The following is a 23,755-nucleotide window of genomic DNA, read 5'->3' on the forward strand; positions in this document are numbered from 1 at the left end:
AAAAAAACAGTCACAAAACACCACATGAATATGTTTCTATTTACAAGAAATGTTCAAAAAAATGCAAATCTATAAAGCAGATCAGTGGTTGCCTGAGGCAAGGGGAGGTAGCAAGGGTAACTTCAAAAAGGCACAAGGCGTCTTTTTGGGATGATAGAAATGTTGTAAAAGTAGATTGTGGTGACTGCACAACTCTATAAGCTTATTAACTTTAATATTAATTATTTGTCAATACTTTTAATAAAAAGAAATTTTACATTACCCCAAAGCAATCTACAGATTCAATGCAATCCCATCAAAGTCCCAACGGCATTTTTCACAGAAATACAAAACACAATCCTGAAATTCATATAATATCACAAAAAGACTCTGAATAGCCATACAATCTTGAGCAACAAAAAAAGCTGGAGGTAACACACTACTTGATCTCAAAATGTACTACAAAGCTATAGTATAGTATGGTACTAGCCTTAAGACAGGTATATAGACCAGAGGAGCAGAATAGAGAAGCCAGAAATAAATGCACACATTTACAGTAAATTGATGTTCAACAAAAGTGCCAAGAACACACAATAGGGAAAGGACAGCCTCTTCAACAAATGGTACTGAGAAAACATACATATCCACATACAGAAGAATAAAAATGGACCCTTACCTCACACCATAAACAAAAATTGGGGCAGAGTTTAAGATGGCAACAGACAGGTCAGACTGTGAGAGTCTCCACAAAAGCAAGTGTCCATAAAGACTCTCTGTGTGAGTAGGCGTGCACTAGTGGGAGAGTGAAAGTCCATATGAGGGGAAACCCGGGTTCAAGCAACTGGGGACCCCTCTGAGGGTGACTGCAAGTTCCCACTGCCCTGAGACTGGAGAACCAGCTGGCAAAGTCATTCGTGGGACTCTCCTGAGAAGAGCCTGCTGAAGCCAGCTGGTTCTCATCACCTGGCGCCTGGCCCACACCATCACCTAGTACAGCGTGATGATCAGCTAGAGCCTCGGATCTGATCAGTGGAGAGAAAGGATCAGGAGAGACAGAGAGGAGGTCCCTGCCCGGTGAGGAGATGTCAACTGCAGCCATTTTCTCTGTCCCAGGATCAGGCAGAGACCTGCCCAGCCCCGCCCAGCCCCACACAGCCCCCAACTTGGGACCTAAGGTAATCTTATCAAACTGGGAGACACAGAAGCCTGATCCCCATGTTGGGTCAGACACAGGTCAGATCTGACTGGCAAACTTGACAAACAGCAAGCCAGTTGAGTCCAGATCTGATTCACCCTCCTCCCACAGTAGGCCTGGGGCATCTGAACCAAGCTATGAGCACCTCAACCTGCACTGAGAGACCCTGTAAGCCTGCACTGTGAGCTAGAGATCAGAGCTGAAAGGACGTTGGACTTACAGGAATGGCCTCAGAATCAGTTGGGTTCCTTGTTTTTAATTTTTTTATTTTTATTTTTGTCTGTTTGGTTCATTTTGTTTGTTTTTTTAGTTTTATTTCCTCTTTTTTTGTGATTTTGATAATGTTTTTGTACTTGTTTTGTTTCTGTTATTTTACCAATTTTTTTTCTTTCTTTCCTTTAGACTTCCTGTTTATGTATGGGAAGAGTACATCTATAGGGAGGTGTTCTTGGATTGTGTGTTTGCATGATTATCTGTATGTTTTAGTTTTTTTCAACTCTTTTCTGTCTTTGTGTCTCTTTTCATTTGTCATTTGGTATGTCTGTCTGTTTTCCCTCTTACTTTTCTCTCTCTCCATGTTCATCTTGCTCCCCATCCTTCTTTTTTCCATTCTTTTCCTTTTTCTTACCTCATTTTGCTTCCAGGGAGCAAACCTATACCCCCACTGCATGGACAGACTGTAAGGCAGTGGGAAGTGGGTTCCAGAGTGCCCATACACCTGTCAGTGGATACTGGGATCTGTAGATAGATTTTGAATCACAACTCACCCCTCAATTAAATCACAAAACTGCAAAAAGTACACACCCCAACCCACAGTCCAGCTTCAGAATTGAACAAAGCCAGAGGATCCACATAAGGAAGAATAGGAGACTGAGCAAACAGAAATAAAAGCAACACTGCCATCCCTGAAAAACAAAATTAAAGAATGGGGGGGAGGAAGTGAAGGGGGAATCTACAAAAATGAAGAAAAACCAAAATAAGAATATGGGTCCCATACAGACCCCTGTGAGGCCAGACACAGAGAAAACAGACACAGAACACAAACAATGAAGGGCCCCCAGAATGACTGGTCTCAAACGACAAACCCAGATATGAAGACATTAATAGAGAGAATAAATAGAATTGAGGAGAGACAAAAGGGAAATATGAAGTTGATAACTGAGATAACAGCAGAAAAAAATACTGTGAATGAAATAAATAACAAACTGATAAGTATGGAAAGCAGAATCAGCCAAGCAGAAGAAAGAATCTCAGAACTTGAGGACCAAAATATAGAACTAACTCAAACTGTCAAAAACATAGAAAAGAAACTTAAAAAGACAGAACAAAATCTTCAAGAGATGAGCGATTATTTCAAGAGGGCAAAACTACGAGTAATTGGACTTCCTGAGGCAGAAAAAGAGACAGAGACCACCCTGAAACAAACATTCCATGAAATTATTCAAGAAAACTTCCCTCATCTAAACAGTGATGTGACCATTCAAACATAAGACATTCAGAGAACCCCTGCAAAACAACAAATGAGGAGGCCAACTCCTAGACACATAGTAATTCACCTAAACAAAGTAGGTATAAAAGAAAAAATTCTAAAGGCAGCAAGAGAAAAAGGTCAGACTAACTACCAGAGAAGACCAATTAGAATAGCAGCAGATTTGTCTACAGAAACACTTCAGGTTAGAAGAGCTTGGAGCCCAATCTTCAAAGTTCTCAAAGATAAATAATTTCAACCATGAATAACCTACACAGCTAAGCTAAGCTTCATGACTGAGGAAGAATTACAATCATTCCCAGACATTCAATCCCTAAGAATTTATGCTGCCTCTAGACCAGCTCTATAAGAAACACTTAAGAAAGTATTAAACACAGAAGAAAGGAAAAAAAGAATGACTACGTTCTTCACAAGAGTGTGGGAAAAAGATTGAAAACACACATGAATCAACCCAAAAATCAAAAGAAAGACAAAAAACAAACAGAAACAACAACAACTCTATAAGAACCTCATGACAGGAATAAACTCTCACATTTCAGTAATTAGCCTGAATGTAAATGGACTACATGTACCACTGAAAAGACACAGAATGGCAAAATGGAAAAAATATCATGAGGCAACAATATATTGTCTCCAAGAGTCTTATCTCCCCAGAAAGGACACTCACAGACTCAAAGTAAGAGGATGGGAAGCAAAATTTCAGGCAAACGGAAAACAAAAGAAAACAGGAATTGCAATCTTAATATCAGACAAAATACCCGTTAAGCTATCAAAAAAATTTTGAAAGATACAGAAGGCCACTGTATAATGATAAAAGGTTCAATCCATCAAGAAGAAACATCCATCCTAAACATATATGCACTCAACATAGGAGCACAAACTTTCATAAAGGAGCTTCTAGGCAAACTTTAAAAAGATACTGATTCTAACACTACCATAGCTGGGGACTTTAATACCTTACTCACAAACCCTATGTAGATCATCAAGACAAAAAATCAGCAAGGAGATTTGGAATCTCAATGTGACTCTTGACCAAATGGACTTAACTGATACCTACAGAACACTCCATCCAATGACCACAAAATATACATTCTACTCATCACCACATGGAACGTATTCTAAGATCAACCACATCCTTTACCATAAATCAAGCATAAATAAATTTCATAAGATTGAAATTTTGCCATGCACCTTTTCAGATCACAGTGGAATAAAAATAAATATCAACACCAACAAACTTCCCCCAAAATCCACAAAGACAAGGACACTAAACAGCATGATGCTAAGCAACTCCTTGGGTCAACATGGAAATCAAAACAGAGATTAAAAGATACCTGAAAACAAATGAACATGAAGAAACATCTTACCAAAACCTCTGGGATGCCATGAAAACTGTAGTAAGAGGGGAATTCATATCTCTACAAACACACATGAGGGAAATGGAAAGATTACAAATTAACAGCCTAACAAGAAACCTAAGAAAGCTGGAAAAGCAAGAACACTATAACCCTATCTTCAGCAGAAGAATCCAGATCACCAAAATAAAGGCCCAAATCCAAGACACAGAAGACAAAAAGATAATACAAAAAAAAATCAATGACAAAAAAAACTGGTTTTTTGAAAGGATAAAAAAGATTGATGGTCCTCTAGCTAGACTGACCAAGAAAAAGAGAGAAAGAGCCCAAATAAACTCAATCAGAAACACAAAAGATGAGGTCACAACTGATCCTGAAGAAATACAAAAGATTATCAGAGACTACTATGTACACTTGTATGGAAACAAACTTGAAAACAAAAAGGAAATGGAGGATTTCTGACATCACACAAACTCCCCAGGCTGAAACAAGAAGAAATCGAGACCCTAAATAGACCAATAACAATACAGGAAATTGACTATGTCATAAGAAAACTACCTACAAAAAAAGCCCGAACCAGATGACTCTCCAGCAGAATTCTACAAAATATACAAGGAGGCACTAATACCAATCCTATTGAAAGTATTCCAGGCAATTGAGAAAGATGGAACTCTCCCCAAATCATTTTATGAAGCTAGCATCACATTGATACCCAAGCCAGGTAAATATCCAACAAAGAAAGAGAACCACAGGTCAATATCCTTTAAACATAGATGTTAAAATTCTCAACAAGATCCTAGCAAATTGGATTCAACAACACATCTCAAAAATCATCGACCACGACCAAGTAGGCATCATCCCTGGAATGCAAGGCTGGTTCAACATTTGCAAGACCATAAACATAATTAAATACATAAACAGACGTAAAAACAAAAGCCACATGATTATATCATTAGATGCAGAAAAAGCTTTTGATAAAATCCAGCACCTCTTCTTGAAAAAAAAACCCTCGAACATCTAGGCTTCTTAGATGTTTGAGGGTTTTTTTTCAAGAAGGGGTGCTGGATTTTATCAAAAGCTTAGTATTTTGAGATCTCTTAGTATCTCAAAATACTAAGAGCCATCTATGAGAAACCCACAGTCAGCATACTGCTAAACAGACAGAAATTGGAACCATTTCCCCTGAAAACTGGAACAAGACAAGGATGCCCACTATCACTCCTCCTGTTCAACCAAGTTTTAGAAGTTCTAGCTAGAGCAATCAGAGAAGAGAAGGCGATCAGGGTTATCTAAGTAGGAAAAGAGGAAATCAAATTATCCCTCTTTGCAGACGACATGATCTATACCTCGAAAACCCAAGAGAATCTGTCCAAAACTTCCTTGCACTGACCAAGGACTTGGACAAAGTCTCAGGGTATAAAATAAATGTACAAAAGACAACTGCATTTCTATATACCAATAATAAACAAACAGAAACTCTAATAAAAAGCACAATTCCATTCACAATAGCCACAAAAAAAATGAAATACCTTGGCATCTTCCTAACCAGAGACTTGAAAGACCTTTACAACAAAAACTACAAAACACTGCTCAAAGTAATCAAAGATGACACAAACAAGTGGAAAAATATTCCATGCTCATGGATTAGAAGAATTAACATTGTTAAGATGTCCATTCTACCTAAGGCAATCTACAGATTTAACTCATTCCTATCAAATTACCAGAAACATTCTTCTCAGACCTAGAAACAACAACACGGGAATTCATATGGAAACAAATGACCACAAATGCCAATACAATCCTCAGCAAAAAAAAAAAGCAGGAGCTATCATACTCCCAGACTTTAAACTTTATTATAAAGCTACAATAATCAAAACAACCTGGTATCAGTACAAGAACAGGTATATAGACTAATGGAATAGAATAGAGATTCCAGAAGCAAAACCTCAATTTCTCAACCAACTCATCTTTGACAAAGCCTCCAACAATAACCACTGGGGAGAGGACAACCTATTCAGTAAATGGTGCTGGGAAAACTGGCTGAACACATGCAGAAGATTGAAACAAGACCACTACCTATCCCCATACACAAAAATCATTTCTAAAAGGATCAGAGATCTAAACGTAAAACCTCAAACTATAAGAACCTTAGAAAATGCGGGAAATTGGAAGTGGCAACCAATTCCTGATCAAAATCCCAAGTGCCCATGCCATAAGAGATAAGATAGACAAGTGGGACCTCATCTAACTGACAAGCTTCTGCAAAGCCAAAGAAACCATCAAGAGAGCAGGGAGACAGCTCACAGACTGGGAAAAAGTATTTGCCAACTCTAAGTCTGACAAAGACCTAATATCTGGGATCTACAAGGAACTCAAATGTGCCAAGAAGAAAAAAACAAACAGCCCCATTACAAACTAGGCAAAAGATATGAATAGACAGTTCTCAAAAGTGACATACAAGCAGCCAACAGATACATGAAAACATGTTCAGCCTCACTAGTCATGAAACTATAAATTAAAACTACACTGACATACCACCTAACTCCAGTCAGAATGGCCTACATCGATAACTCGAAAAATAACAGATGCTGGAAAGGATGTGGCAAAAAGGGAATACTTCTGCACTGTTGTTAGTAGTGTAAACTAGTACAGCCTCTGTGGAAAACAGTGTGGCAATTCCTAAAAGTTCTAAAAATTGACCTTCCATTTGACCCTGCAATCCCCTGGGGAATATACCTGGAAGAACTCAAATCACTCTATGAAAAAGATACCTGCACACGTATGTTTATCGCAGCATTGTTCACAATAGCAAAAACATGGAACCAACCATGCTGCCCATCGAAAGATGACTGGATAAAAAAATGTGATACATATACACAATGGAATATTACATAGCCATAAAGAAGAAGAAAGTCATGAACTTCACAGCAATCTGGACGAAATTAGAGTCTATAATACTGAGTGATCTTTCACAGAAACAAAGGACTGAGTATCACATGTTCTCACTCATAAGTGGACCTTGAACAACTATCGTAATATTATAAGAATTGGATTGACAGTAGCGGGAAACTGTGGGGGTGTAGGGGGGCAAGGAGGTGGGATTGGCAGTAGTGGGAATCTGCCTGGGAAGGAGGGGGCACACCTCATCAACAAGGGTACCTGCACAATGAATATCTGTATACCTATCCCTGAATAGTATCTCACAATTTTAAAATAAAAATTTTAAATTAAAAAAACTAAAAAACAAAAATCAACTCAAATGGATTAAAGACAAGATCTGAAACCACAAAACTACTAGTAGAAAACTAGGGGGAAAAAAAATTCCATGATATTGTTGTAGGCAATGATTTCTTGAATATGACTCTAAAAGCACAGGCAACAAAAGCAAAAATAGACAACTGAGATTTCATCAAACTGAAGAGTTTCTGCACAGCAAGATAAAAAATTAAATAGACAGTAAATAGACAATCGATGTAATGGAAAGAAATATTTGCAAACTACACATGTGTTAAGAGGCTAATGTATAAAATATATAAGGTACTCAAGCAACTCCACAGCAAGAAAACAAATAACCCAATTAAAAAATGGGCAAAAGACTCAAAGAGACAATTCTCAAAAGAAGACATACAAATGGCCAACGGTTATGTGAAAATATGTTCAAAAGTCTCTACTTATTAGATAAATGTAATCTAAAAGAACATTGAGCTATCACCTCACACCAGTTAGGATAGCTATTATCAAAAAGTCAATTGATAACAATTGGTGAGAGTTGGTGAGAGTATGGAAAAAAAGGAACACTTTTGCACTGTTGGTGGAATTGTAAATAAGTAATCATTATGAAAAATAGTAGGGAGGTAGCCCAAAAAACTGAAATAGAACTACCAAATGATCTATGAATCCCACTTCTGGGTATGTATCCAAAGGAAATGAAATCAGTATGTTAAAAAGATATCTGCACTCCCATATTAGTTGCAACACTTCACAATGGTCAAGACATAGAATCAACCCAAATGTCCATCAATGGAGATATATATATCCTTGTCTCCCCGTGGCATATATACTATGAAATGTTACTCAGGAATTTTTTTTTAAGAGATAAGATTTTCCTCTGCCACCCAGGCTGGAGTGCAGTGGCACAAACATAGCTCACTGCTGCTTCAAACCCCTAGGCTCAAGCAATCATCATGCCTCAACCTACCAAGTAGCTAAGATTGCAGGCATGCACTACCATTCCCAGCTAAATATCTTCATATTTTGTAGAGACAGGGTCGGGCTATGTTGCCCAGACTTGTCTCAAACTCCTAGCCTCAAGCAATCCTCCTATCTTGGCTTCCCAATGCTGGCATTATAGGCATAAGCTCCCTCACCAGCCTATTCAGTCTTCAAAAAGAAGGAAATCCTGTCATTTGTGACAATATGGATGAACTCAGAGGACATTATGGTAAGTGAAATAAGCCACGCACAGAAAGACAAATAGTGCATGACCTCACCTTTATGTGGAATCTAAAAATGTTGAACTCACAGAAGCAGAGAGTAAAATGGTGGTTGCTAGGAGTTGGGGGGTAGGAAAAATGAGAAGATATGGGTCAAATAGTGTAAAGTTTCAGTTAAACAGGACAAATAATGTTCAGCATGGTGACTATAGTTAGTAATATTATATTACATACTTGAAATTTGCTGAGAGTAAACCTTAAGTGTTCTTACCGCAACACAAAAAAAGTAACTATGTGAGGTAATGGATATGTTAATTAGTTTCATTGTATAATCATTTCATAATGTATACACAAACCAAAATATCGTGTTATACAATAAATATATAAAATTTTTATTTGTTAGTCTACCTCAATATAACTGGAAAAAATCATTCATCACTTACAATGGGTAACTTCAGACATATATAAATTATACCTCAATAAGGCTGTTTTTTAAAAAGCAGACAGAATAGTATAATGAACCACCATGTAACCCATCACCTAGAGTCAACAATTACAATCTTACAGTCAGTCTTATTTCATCTATAATATAACCTCACTCTATTTTCCTTCTTCTCATTTTATTTTATTTTATTTTATTTTTTGAGTGGGAGTCTCACTCCGTCACCTAAGCTGGAGTGCAGTGGCACACTCATGGCCAGCCCAGTGTCAACCTGCTGGGCTCAGGCAATCCTTCCACCTCAGCTTCCCAAGTAGCCAGAACCACAGGTGTGCATGCCACCGCCCAGCTAATTTTTTTATTTTTATTGAGAGATGAAGTCTCGCCAAGTTGCCCAGGCTGTTCTCCAAACTGCAGGCTCAGGCAATCCGCTCACCTCGGTATTCCAAAGTGCTGGGATTACAGACTTGAACCACTATGCCCAGTCCCTCTCATATTATTTTTAAGTAAATCTCAGCTATCATATATTTCATGGCAAATTTTATAAGATTCATACCATAATGATAAGGGTTTTTTTAAACAGAACCACATTTCAATTATCATACCTAATAATATATATTAAAGCCCAAGTGGCAAAATTAATACTTTGGCAAATAAATAATATTTTGTAGCTTTCTCCTATTTCAGTCTTCTCTTTCATTTCTTTAAACATACTACTTTTACTATTTGACAGTTTCAGTACCTGAAGCCTTTAAGGTCTCTTTTTGCTAAAGGTTGGATCTGTCACTTACAGTGCTCATTTTCTCACGTGATATTTTTACAGTGACATCGTGTTCATCAAACAAGGCCTGGCTGCATAGTGCACCTGCCCAGGGAGGGTTGGTGATGGCTTCTTCTTTCCAAGGCTGCGCTAAACCCAGGGCCACTGTAAATCAATACCTCAGTTTAGGGTTTTCAGTTGAAGTGAATCTGAATTCAAGCCTCAATCCCACATTAGGGTTTTCACCACTACTCAGAGCCTAAACAATTTTTCTTGCAAAACAGATTTTTGTTTTACTTTATCCATTTCCTAACGATGTATCATCTCCATGGCCCTGACTTTCTTCAGAATTTCTGTCCCAAATTCTTACCTTGAATGAGTCCAGGACCTTGTTTTCTAATCCCCATATGGTCACTTAAACAAAAAACTCTAAATGTCTGGGAACTGACAAATGTCCGCAGAATAGCAGTTGACTTGAATGCCTTCTTACTACCCTAAAAATACATGCCCCCTTATTGTGGTCCCTGAGCATTTCCCTTGCCTCCCTGCAAGGTCAGTTATACGTTTTTAAAGATTTTTAATATTTTATTTTTAATGTTTTATGTATTTTGCATTGGGGGTATTTCAAGCTGTCTCATTTGCCATACTTCCAGAAACTGAAGTTTAATCCCTTCTTACAAAGTTTATAATCTTTAGACTTTATAGGAAAAGAATATCTTCCATCAACCTGAGCTTCAATGTTTACAATATTTCATCTCTTTTATTATATAGAGCTTAATTTCTGTATTTGCATAAATCCTAAATTTACTACAGAATCACTCCAAAATTTTAAAACTTACCAATTATGACATTCCATAAACCAAAATAATATGAGAAACATCACTGTAAGAAGCATCATAACAAGGATAACACACAACTTTTATTAGTTATTATTTAGTAAAATAGAAAGCATATTAGAGCTGGTTTGAGCCAGAGTTGTAAAACTTAATGACTGTGTGAGCTTAGGTGAAGATACTCAACTGTCTGAACCTTAGCTCTTTCAAATGTAAAGTTTAGAACATGAGTCAATATCCCTTAATGTATCTAAAGCTCTATGTTACTCTGAATAAAGTATTAAATTTAAAAATCAGCAATAGAAAAGCATTAATATACCCATCTATGAGCATGAAGACTCAGAAGAAAGACTATACAGAAGTGTTCATGTTAAAGAAATGTATACACCGGGGGCAGGGGGCACACCTCATCAACAAGGGTACCTGCATAATGAACATTTGTATACCTAACCCTGAACTGTACCCCACATCTTTAAAATAAAAATTTTAAATAAAATAAAATAATTTATGCAGCCTACTGTCAAATGGTTCAATAACAACAATAAGAATATCTGTATATATACTCATATATACTGTGTATGTGTGTGTGTCTGAGTAGGCATACACAAATACGGGGGGGGGAGAAGGAAGAAAAAAGAAAGGAGAGCAGAATAAGGGAGAGAGAAAATAAATGTGCCAAAATATTGAAAACTGGCATGCCTGAATAGAAAAGAATTCATAAGAGTCCTCTAAACTAGTCTTGCAACTTTTGTGTAAATCTAAAAGTACTTTAACAATTTTTTTGTAAAAATGTGTAATGAAGTTGGTGTTTAAATAAGAGACATAACCCTGGCTATATAAAAGAGAAGCATATACTTATTCTATCATGGGAGGGGAAGAAAAGTCCTCAAAGAGACATTATAAAGTTATCACTCACCAACTGTTCCAAGAATCACATATGTTTGTTGCTATAAATACAACAGACTCTATTAATGATAGGTTACAAAACTACATAAAAACTCATAACATCCTAAAGGGGTAAAAACCTAAGGCAAGATTTCTGAGCCAAAGGTAATTTGGGAAGAAAGCACACAAGGAAGCCAATAAAGCATTCCAACACTAAATCCCGGCTCCCTTTGACATCAGCCCCAGCAGACCAAGGCAAGTGACAACAGAGGAGTCAGCACAGGAGGAAATATGTGCCAGGTGGTTCCCAGCATCTTGGAAGTGCAAATTCAGCAGGTAACATAAAACTCCCTAAATCTTTCTTAAATGTTGGTGTAAATCACAATATCTCTTTTCTTGAGAGTCTATTTGTATTCAGCTTCTCAAAATGTCAAAATAACAGTTACAACCAATGATGACTGCTGAGTATTATTAAATCTGCTGTAGGTTAAAAAAAATTTGTTTTAAGAGAGACTGAAAGAAAGAGTCTTTTTGCTTACTTTGTTGACAGAACTTTTAATTTCAAACTCAGCAGGAAACAAGCTAATAACTGCAAAGAGCCAGGTAGGAGTCTTAAGAGGTTTATTACAAACCAGTTTCTTCAGGATCTTACACAGGTAGCTAAAGTCAAGACGATTTCAAACCAATGATGACAAAGACCTCATTGCTGATTGATCTCTTTTCTTTCTCATATTCCCTAATATGTTCTGTATACATCTATCTCTGAAGTCTGAGCTAGAGTGATAGTATTGTGTGGTAATATTTTCAAGTATTTTTCCCTCTGGTTATGCAAAATGAAAAAAAAAGAAAAATGGTATGCTATATAAAAATTATGCAGCAATTGCAACAAAAATAAGATAATGACACAAAATTACTTCTCTTACTTACTTTTGAAGTCTTAAAACTACATTTTAAATGTGGAAAGCATACACCTTATATCAGAGCCAGTGACACAGCTATAGGCATTCTTAATCAAATGAAATCTAAAACTTTAGTGGGAGGTCATTAAACTGTTCCTAGGGTACCCTTTTACTCTAAAAGCCTCTGTAAGTGACTGAAGTTCTAATTTGAATAATTGCATTCCACCTACATAAATTCTCTCTGTAGTTTCAACTGTATGCAATATCAGTCTTCATTTCCTGAATTAAATTAATGTTATGTGTAATGTGGTGCTTCTTTAAAAAAAAAAAAAGTGCACCTACTCTCATAGGTAACCTTTCAGTAACCAGTAGAAATGATTCATGTGCACTGGAGGGGAATAGGTCAGCATGAATAATCATTAACCAACAATTTGTGCCAGTATTCATTGTATGCTGAGCATTGTAAAAGGAATATCTCATCCAATAAAATGGATGTAGCTATAGAGCTTTATAAACTAAATCCTATTTTCTGTTTAATTACATCAGTGTATCATTAAAAACTTTATTTTCATTTACGACTTACCTTCCACTAGCTGACTCCCCATGTTTGATCATCCCTATCCTTTCACTCAGATACTTAATGGACGGAAAATTAATATTGAAAAATCCAACCTAAAAAAGAACCACTGAGTGGAGTTTAAAAAGTAAAGAATTATTTATCATAAGATAGAATCCCCAAAACAAGCTTCCCCTCATCATAAGCCAAAAGAATTTTTGAAAGACCTAAAAACAGTTCTTACAACAATGTTCCATAACAGTATTTATTCAGTAAATCCAAAATACTGGTATTCATATGTCCTTTAATGAGATTTTTCCCCCCTAGAGACAGGGTCTTGCTCTGTCACCCAGGCTGGAGTGCTGTGAGAGGATCATAGGTCACTTAGCCTCAAACTCTTGGGCTTAAGGGATCCTCCCTACTCAGCCTCCCAAGTACCTAGGATTACAAGCTTGTGCTGCCACGCCTGGCTAATTTTTTTGTTTTTTGTAGACACAGTCTCACAATGTTGCCCAGGCTGATCTCAAACTCCTGGCCTCAAGCCATCCTCCTGTCTCGGCCTCAAAGCATTGGCATGACAGGGATGAGCCACCTCACTGGCCTAACCCTTTATCATTCAATCCTTGGATTTCTTAAATAGCACGTCTTCAACTTGCTGAGTGATCTTTAAAAGTGGCTTTACTCAGAGTCAAGAAAAGCAGCTGTATTTCCTGCAGGATGCTCAGGGACTTCCAGAGATCTCAACACCCTGCCAGCTATTTCAGTACTTGAGTCATTAGAGAAATTGAAAACAAAATTTATTCCAATTGTCAAAAATTCTGCTGAACCTTATGCAAAAACATGCTTAGTTCACCAAAGCTGTATAGTACCAAAGTTGTCTCAAATCTACTGAATTAGTTCATCTAAATCTCTATTGCAATTTCTGCTCTTCACTAATCATATGTATGATTAAGTGATAGCTAATGGAACTATAAATGAAATTATCTGTTATACTTGGAGTTAGTCTCAAATTCATAAAATATAGGTCCCTAATGAATATATATTTTGTCTTTCTTCACAGAATATTCATTCTACTTTTATTCTGAAAAGAACATCTCCCTTTCTGTGGGAAATGTCACTTGTAATCCACTCCCAACTACCACAGAACAACAGGGTTCAAACAGACGTTGCAATTTTCTTAAGCATCACTCTGCCTAGTCACAGACTGAGCATATGCACCTACCGAAAACTAGACCAATCACAGTTCCCCCTCCTGGTGGCCAAGGCTAACCTGTATATTTGTATAAGTAATGAGATATGACCCAAACAGAATCCTCACAGTCCCTCTCTGAGATTTTTCAAACCGAAATTAAGCAAGAGGAGCAACCTCTCTCAGGTGGTAAAGAAACTGAGCTCCCTAAGGCAAGAGAGCTGCCAGTAGCCATGTACCCTATCATGTGAAGAAAGCTGGTCTGAAAGAACCAAGCCAAGATGCAGACAGAGCTGAACCTTAGAAAGAAGACTGAACACCCCAGCAGCATCCAAGTCCTGGCTCCAGGTGTTCCTGACAATAGCTACCTTCCTCATGATACACATGATAAGCCTTCCAATAATTCCCCGTTTATACCGTAGTCCTTAGTATTAGCTGTTTTCCTATAATCGGTAGCCAAGGAAATTCTAAGTAATATACCAGACAAATTCCAAGGTAATAAATTTGACTTACTGGGTGAAGTCCAGGAATATCGCAAGAAATTCTAATGCAACTGTAGAATCCAATGCATCTAATGCAAACCTGTTATTAGTTCATGGACAGACATTTAGGAATGACACAGTTTAACATTTTCTTCACTGGGGATAAGTCTTGTCCTTTCACAAGACAGTCAATTTCTTATGAGCAAGAATTGTATCTTATATTTTATAATGAAATGTCCTTAGCTCTCAGCACAAGCCATTAACATGGATTTTCAGTAGGAATATATCTAAAAATATGAAGTCTAGGCTACTATGATTGCCACACGGTCCTCTGGAATACCATCAGAGCCACAGTAAGTAGGTTTTGTGTTCTGGAAAAACCATTCTCGGGATAGTGGTGGTTGTCTAGCAAGACAGCACTAACAAAACTAGAGGAAATCATGAGTAACCTGCTAATTTCTTACCAAAAGATAAATACTTGTGGATGGATTCAAAGGGATTCTTGGGACCAAAACGAAATTTGTGTGGCAGTGGGGAAGGCAATTTTAACCTGAAATGAAGAATCTGGCTCAAAAGTTCAGCAAAGAAAGTCTACTTTTCCCTAAGGACTGGGTCAAAGATAAGGCTGCTGGGAAATCAAAATTAAGAGGCAAGAAATGTGGAATCCAGTCCATGTTAAATGTATTAAACTGTATTTTGAAATAAAGTAATATATCTGTAAATCTCTCTTCCTATGTTTACTATACCCCTGCATCAAAACATTTTTACATGCCAAGTAAGGACCAGTTTGCTTTGGGCTGGTGACCCAATATGGAGAGAATCTGAAACAGGACTGAGGTCAGAATCCCCTGACCAAGAGAAGACCCTAATCACACTCAAATAATGCAAGTAGAAGTAATATGAAGGCAGTCCTGCTTTAAAACTTTCGCTTCACCTAAAGAAGTTAAAGGATTTCCTGACCTTTATCTCACTGACTACCAGAACTCAGGAAGAAGTCTGATTTTCAATACCATAATTATAATATATAAAGGAAATTCATTCTAACTCCTTATAGCTGATATCTATTCCCTTGACTAGCTCTAACTAAAACAAAAAAAAAGAATGTAAAAAGATATTCCCTGTATTATTTTAATTTATTAGAAGTTCTGTATTTATTTTAGTTATTTGCTGTATATAGTTATTTAGCAGAATGCATTAATTTAATATATATAAATAACAAAAAAATTACAAAATGCAAATTCTGCTTAACTATATAAACTTACTTAAGCAGCAAGTTTCTAGACATCAACTTTAAAACCACAAAATTGTCTCTGAGTTATTCTGGAAGACTATTCACATATAACTTTTGGAAATTGCAGGGCATGGAAGCTCACACCTATAATGCCAGCACTTTAGAAGGCTGAGGCAGGAGGCTCGCTTGAGCCTGGGAGTTTCAGACAAACCCAGATAACATAGTGAGATCTTGCCTCTAAAAAAAATTAGCCAGCTGTGGTGGCATGTGCTTGTTGTTCCAGCTACTTGGGGAGGCTAAGGCAGAATGACTGCATGAGCCCAGGAGGTCAAGGCAGCAGTAAGCTGTGATCATGCCACTGCAGTCTAGCCTGGGCAAAAGAGTAAAACTCTGACTCAAAAAACAAAAATAATACACACAACAACAACAACAACAACCACCTTTGGTAATCTCTGTTCCAAAGTTCTTCCACTATAAACAGCACTTGATCTTTTCAGTTAGCAAGAAGCTTAAAAAGCACATTAGAATATCTGGGATCAGTGACTTAGACTTTTCTACAAAATAAATTCATACATCTATGTATCAACAGAGTAAATGAATTTGACACAAAACTATCCTGCAACTGAACTAATAATTTAGTCCTAAAAGGATATTCAAATATGGCCACATTCACAGAAAATGGTGTCATTTACTAAAAATTTATTAAGAATCTGCTTTAATACTATAAGAAAATGACTGACAGTAGTAGGAAACTATCGGGGGGGGAGGGAGATGGGATTAACAGTAGCAAAGATCTGTCTGGGGATGCGGAAACACCTCTTATCAACAAGGGTGCCTGAACGAAACGTATTTGTATACCTAACCCTTAACTGTACCCCACAATACCATAATAAAAAATACTGATTATAAAAAAAAAATCTGCTTTAAATCCTCAGAAAAAGGTGAAGAGGGGACCAAAGTGAGGCTCAAACTTTAGCTACACAATGACCATTTATATACCTAACCCTGAATTGTACCCCACATCTTTAAAATAAAATAAAATAAAATTCTCAGAATAAAATCAAACTATAGACCCAGAGAGCTATCTGATAGTTATTTTTATTCATCTCTACCTCTGATTATAACTGCATTAGCAGACCTTAGAAAGAAATTTAGTACAAGTGAAATTTCAGTTCAATACCTATTTATAACCTTTCAGTTCCTAGTACAGAAATAATAACTAGAACTCTCATTTCTAGTGCTTGAGAAACAGGGAAGCCTGCACTTTAAAGAATGAAGTTGCACTCATTTTCACCTGCATTGATGCTCCTTCCACTCTTGCCACACAGGCGACCCGGTCCAAGAAGGTTACTGCCACGGGCACTGCCACAAAGAAGCCTTTACAAAAGGCCTTGAAGTATCTTTTCAACCACCCTTGTGACTGTGCCATACCTAAAAATGCAATAACAAAAAAAAAAAAAAAAACTATGAAATTAGCCCAAAGAAAGGTGAAAAATAAAGACACAAAAACAGTACAAGAAAAGTAAGAGTTAGAGAAAAGCAATCTTGTCTCAATATATTTCACACTCATCCCTGCAACTGTTAATAAATTTGACTTAAAAGTCCCAGAGGGAAATATATGAACTCAGGCTAACTCTTTTCAGCAGCTCAAGTCCATTTGACAACTTCAGTGGAAAATTTCTCCCCACAAAGAGATGAGTTAGAAAAAAATAAGCATTCCAAAAGTAAATCCTTTTCTGTTGCTATTATTACAGTGGAGATGCTCACATAACCCCAGTATTTGTTCTCCTCTATAATAACAGAAGATTCAGTGGACATGTGGCTGAGTGGAACAGATTTCCCAGCCTCCCTGGAAGCTATGCGAGACCACGTGACTAGGTTTGATCAAAGACATATAAGCAGAAATTATATACTTCTAGTCTGTTCCCATAAAAGGATCATGCCCTCTACCTTCTATCCCCCATTTTATAACTGCAATAATAACAACATGGTGGTAGGAGCAGGAGTTGTCATCTTAAACTATGAAGTAAAAGCTTTAATTAAAGATGGCAAAGAAACTAAATAGAAGAATGCCAGGTCCCCAACACCATGAATGCACTATAACTGTCCTACATTGCTTACACTCACACTCAGACTATTAAATGAGAGATAAATCACTTTCTGTCATGTTTAAACTGTGCAATATTGACCCCTGCTATAGAAGACAAACTGATCCTAAATAATACAATAATGAAATCTACGACAGATCAGGAAAAAAAAAGTCACTACATGTGAATTAAATATATATAATTACCAATCCTCACTTAGTCCTGTAACCATCTGATTAATTTTCAGATTTTCTGGGGGTCAAGAAATTCTTTAACCGTATCATGTAATGAAAAACAAAACAGTGAGGGATCAAGGTGTGTCACCCTACCAAACTAAATGAAGCCCAGCACATTCTAATTGATAAAGAACTCTCCTAGCTGGAAAAGATAAATGACCAGTTTGTTTACTGATTTATCTAGACTTATCTGACTTAATCCATGTACTACAAGACTAGAAGAAGCAGATTAAGGAGGAAGATGGCTGGGTGGGAAGGCAGGATTGGGGGCATGCCTAGAGGTCTCTTGACTTCTTCCTTGGGGAATAAGAATGGGTTCAAGCAACTGAAAAATTGCTTAACACAATCACAAAGGCTTATTCAGTCCAAAATCCGAAGGTCAGTTTGTTGACAAGTGATCTGAGATTCTTTGTCCTCTTGAAAGCATGAGAGTCCAGAAATACAATTAAGACCGAGGGGGGAGGAAAGAATGAGAAGATGTTTGTCAAAGGATACATAATTACAGTTAAATAGGAGAAATAAATTTCAAGAGATCTATTATACAGCAAGGTGACAACAGTAAATATATTGTATTCTTGAAAAAATGTAAAGAGTGGATGTTATGTGCTCTTACCACAAAAATAATAACTATATGAGGTAATGCATTTATTAATTAGGTAAACATAATCATTCTATACTGTATAGGTACTTTGAAACATAATTTTGTAGAAAATAAAGCATGTTTTATTTATCCATTTAAAAAATAAATAAGATTTTTAAAAAATACCCAACAATGAATTCCCTCTAAAATCTTTAATACAGCACAAGAAAAAGATGAATACTAACCTGAATTGGTTAATTCTTAATGACCACTGTAACTGACAACTAGTAAGGGTTATATACATGCATGGTAGGGAATAAGGACCAATAATCTTGTTTTTTATAGCTTTATCAACATATTGCACATAACATAATATTCACCCAAACCAGTAATCTTTTTATATATAACTGAAATAAATGTAATCACAGACTAACTTTTAAAAATAAGCCAATTAAAAATGTATTTTCACTCAAATTCATCTAACAACTATAATCTTTAGTTAAATCGCCTATAAGTTCACACATCTAGTACTCAAGATATGTGTTCGGCCCAAGGTACTGAATGTTTCTGCGAGCAGCCTTAACCACTGCACTCCTGAAATAGCAAATTTGCTTGACATGTTTCATTCATTCATACACAGCTTTAATGTGAGCCCTTTAGTAAAACTAATTTCTCTTCAATGACATCTTTCACCTTGATTCAAAACTTCTCTCTCCCCCTCCCCCTCTTCTCTCTCTCCCCCATATATATATTATATATATAAATATATACACACATATACATATACATGTACATACTTCAGTTGATATCTCACTCTGTCACCTAGGTTAGAGTACAGTGGCACAATTATCACTCACTGCAGTCTTGATCTCCTAGGATCAGACAATTCTTCCACCTCAGTCTCCCAAGTAGCTGGAATTATAGACACACACCATCACACCTGGCTAATTTTTTTTTTGATAGAGATAAGGTCTCACTATGTTGCCACTATGTTGCCCAGGCTGGTCTCGAACTCCTGGGCTCAAGCAATCCTTTCACCTCAGCCTCCCAGAATGCTGGGATTACATGCCTGGCCCAAGAAGTATTTAATATACTTTTTAAATAGACTGTTTTACAAAGGTCTCACTTATCATCTCTTACATGACTTGATAATAGAAGAATAACTTTGGCATATATATCAAATCAGTACCTTCAAGATGCAAAAAATGCATTTTCCTCAACACTAGATTTCATTAGCTCAGTCTCTGAAACACTTCTAATCACAGGCTTAACAAAAGAAACATCGGTCTTCTAGTAAATTTAAAAATTGAGCAACCTCCATGCTTTTCCTCTTTAATGCTATCCAAAATACAAATAAATAAATCCAAAGATTCCAGATTGTAAAATATCTGAATCCACAAATTGAAGTGCTCCCATGTACACAGAAATGTTTTAGATATGATGTAGAAGAGAAAGGAAACTATTCGAAAGTAAATAATCAGCTCCTGATAGGTTCAAGCTTATTAAGTGGCCCACACTAACATTTAAGTCATATACAACTCCCAGATAATAATTCTAGGGTAGTGTTTCACAAGCTTGCCTTGACTTGACATGCTTAAAAATGAAGAGCCCCACCCCCACTCAGACTTCCAAAATCACTCTATTCCCTTAACTGAGCAAGTTAAGAAAATAGTGATATTTAGGTATTTAAAGGTCAGATGTTTACTCACTCTCTCAGACTTACTACCCTCTCAAGATGAGAACAAGGAGAAAAGCCAGGAAAGAATTATCACCCTGCATATCTTCTCAAACCCACATTTAGTTTGTCTCCTTAAGGTATCTGAAGAACAAACCTTGTACAGAAAATAAACACCACCACCAGATCCTGATTTCTAACCTCCTCCTGGTTTTATCAGAAAGTGACTTTCGCGGGACTGTCTCTTTGCCCCTACTAAGGCAAGTCAATCATCTATCCACTCACCTACCACTCAGTTATCACCTGGCTCATTAATTTTTAAAGCAAATATTTACTAAGGGTCTTCAACAAGCATTGTGCTAGGTATCAGGGAATCGTAAAACAGTGAGCAAAGTCAGCCTCAGTCTCTCATCTCATCAAGTTTCTACATCCCACTATGGAATGATATGGGTCAAACAAATAATAACATAAACACACATAAAATTAAGTTGTAATAAGTCCTGTGAGAGAGACACAGAGAGAACATGGAAGATCTCAGAGGAAGAGATTGAACTGAAAGATGAGAGGAATTGCCTAGACAGAGGACTATAGGGTAGGGAAAGGCATTCCACAGAGCAGTCACGTCACATGCAAAGTCCCTGTGGCAGGGGAATGACTATGTTGTAATAGAACATCTGAAGGGAGGCTAGTGTAGACAAAGTACAGAGGTCATGGGAGAGCACAGTGGGACAGGAAAGAGAGCAGCCAATATAAACACCAGAGCAGCTGGGGCCTCCTCACAGGCATTGGAAGGATTTTGCAGCAAGTGAAAAGTAATGAAAATGTCTTAAAACATAGGCAAATGATGGTATCTGTATTCTGAAATGATCATTCTGGAGCAAAAACAGAGGCCAGATTATTCTAGCAGTCCAGTGCAAAAGATGACAGTGGGTTGGACTAGTATGTTACTGGAGATGAATCAGAATGGGCAGATTTAAGATACATATTTAAGGCCACGTTCCATGGCTCAGCCTGTAATCCTAGCACTTTGGGAAGCCGAGGTGAGTGGATTGCCTGAGCCCACGGGTTTGAGTCCAGCCAGGGCAACTTGGTGAGACGTAGTTTCTACAATAAATCAAAAATTAGCTGGGCATGGTAGTGCACACCTATAGTTCTGGCAACTCGGAAGGCTGAGGCAGAAGGATCCCCAGAGCCCAGCAGGTCGACAATGGGGTGGTTGGGAGTATTGCTCCAGCCTGGGCAACAGAGTGACACTCCAACTCAAAAAAAAAAGACATATATTTAAGACACATATTTTGGAGGTTAAATTTACAAGAACTGGAAATAGATGGGCAATGGTGGGGGAAGGGAAGTGATAAAAGAATTTTTAATTCAGTAAGCATTTGTTTACTGAGTAGCAAGAGAGATGCTGAGTGCAGAGTATATGAAGATGGTTAAGCATACAGTGCAATACCATTTAAAAACTCACTAAACAATACATTACATTTGCTATGTAAATTTATATGTGCATAAAAATGGGACATTATTTGAATTGTTTTCATTCAAATTTAATAAACATCCATATGTCACTTGAGTAATTATTAAAGTATTGGGGTTAATTCTAGATGCTAGGAATGGAGATGATGACTGTTTTCTTTGTTGAACTTTTGTCAGTGTCTAGCACTTAAAAATGATGAACTCTACCCTAAGAAGTCACTTGGACATACAGATAATATGAGGTGACACTAGTCTTGACTTCTTTCCCATCACAGTAAAAAACTACGCTTCTCAGTGCAGGCCCTCTGCTGCTCAAAGTAGTACAAAAAACACTTAGCAACATTCTTCCCCATTGATGAGCAATCAATATGTTGAACTGTATACAATGTTCTTACGTAGTCAAATCAGCCTACCATGTTTGTGAACTCTTCTTGAGAGTTCTGTCCAATGTTTGTTACAAAAAACAAAGGCCACAGGATGAAAGCATGTCTTCTCTTTGCATTCATCATGTCCTGCATGCACAGACCATCACAAAATAGTCAGGGATACCTGCAGGACAGAAACTGGGAATGCAGGCAAATATGATCCACAGTTATCCCAGTTATAAGGTAGCATGCATTATGAAAATGGAGATTAAATGGGAAAATATTAACAAAAGTTGCTTTAAATTCACATTCCCCAAATTCTGAGCCTCACTTCTTCTTTAATAATGCTCTCCTATTTACTTCTGTGCCCATCAGTAACTGGTACCCCAGGAAAAGCACTACAATGAGGGTCAGGAGTGCTGAGGTACATTTCTTTCTCTGCTTATAACTAACTGTATGACTTTGAACAAGTAGCTTCTGGGCTGAAGTTTCTTTATCTGTATCAGCAAGAAGGGAACTGGATTTCATTTCTAAGGCCCTTTCTAGACCAAGCATTCTTTATTTCCATAATTTTTCCTTTTTTTCTTTAACCATTTCTCCAGAACTCTGGCAGATACAAAGACAAAGAAAAACACTTGGGTTATTATAGATGAAGAAAAGACATGAAGTTGTCTTTTGAGTTGAATACTTTTTTAAGAGTTGACAAGAAAAAAGAGCTAACTTTTATTAAACAATGAGTTAAAAGGAGAAGCAATGAGGAAGCTGGAACCAGTGCAAATCATGTTAAATACAGGTAAGACTTGAAAGCCGCTGTTCTTTGCTCTTTCACGTCTCATTTCCAAAACTCCACTGCTGCCCAGAGCACTGGCACTGCCCCTGTCCAACAAAGTCAGGGCAAGGGTTTTTCTGCTGAGAGATTAAAAAGAGGATGCGGGAGGTGTGAAAATCTGATAGTGTGCAGATCCTGCTCCAAGCTAAGGGAGCAAGGAAAAATTAAAAGCAATCCTGCAAACAATGTACAAGCGGTCATTATTTTTAGAGGTTCAAAGAAAAGTCTCAGTTCAGTATGGCCCTATCTGAATTGTGAAGAATATCTACATCTCATATTAATAAAGCACTGTTAAAAGCTACCAACTGGCAGAATCAACTATTACCTAAATACTAAAGAAGTCATATACAACAAAGAAGTGAACATTATATTTCTTTTTTTTAATTATTAATCATTATTTTTTATTTTGATATTGTGGGGTACAATTAAGGGTTAGGTATTCAAATATGTTTCGTTCAGGCACCCTTGTTGATAAGGGGTGTCTCCACGTCCCCAGACAGATATTGACTACCATTAATCCCATCTCCCTTTCCCTCCCTGTCCCCCCATAGTTTCCCACCACCATCAATCCTTTTCTTATAGTATTACGATAGATGTTCAAGGTCCACTATATGAGTGAGAACATGTGATACTCAGATCTTTGTTTCTGTGAGAAATCACTCAGTATTATAGACTCTAGTTCCATCCAGGTTGCTGCGAAATTCATGATTTTGTTCTTTTTTATGGCTGCGTAGTATTCCATTGTGTATATGTACCACGTTTTTTAAATCCAGTCCTCTTTT

At 37.1% G+C, this 23,755-nt stretch overlaps 1 protein-coding gene across 1 annotated transcript in view; it reads right to left on the bottom strand.

Annotated features, from left to right (window-relative positions):
• The window catches only part of IMMP2L (inner mitochondrial membrane peptidase subunit 2), an 87,033-nt gene that overhangs the window by 17,513 nt on the left and 45,765 nt on the right, over nucleotides 1-23,755 (bottom strand). The window contains exon 3 of the mRNA XM_021715024.1: nucleotides 17,020-17,156. Within this exon, the coding sequence (XP_021570699.1) occupies nucleotides 17,020-17,154 (135 nt within the window). The 5' untranslated portion in view covers nucleotides 17,155-17,156. The remainder of the gene's footprint in view (nucleotides 1-17,019; nucleotides 17,157-23,755) is intronic.

This window comes from Carlito syrichta, unplaced genomic scaffold (genome assembly GCF_000164805.1).
Source record: "Carlito syrichta isolate Samal-C Ts95f unplaced genomic scaffold, Tarsius_syrichta-2.0.1 Scaffold306577, whole genome shotgun sequence".
In the NCBI taxonomy this organism is placed as follows: domain Eukaryota; kingdom Metazoa; phylum Chordata; class Mammalia; order Primates; family Tarsiidae; genus Carlito; species Carlito syrichta.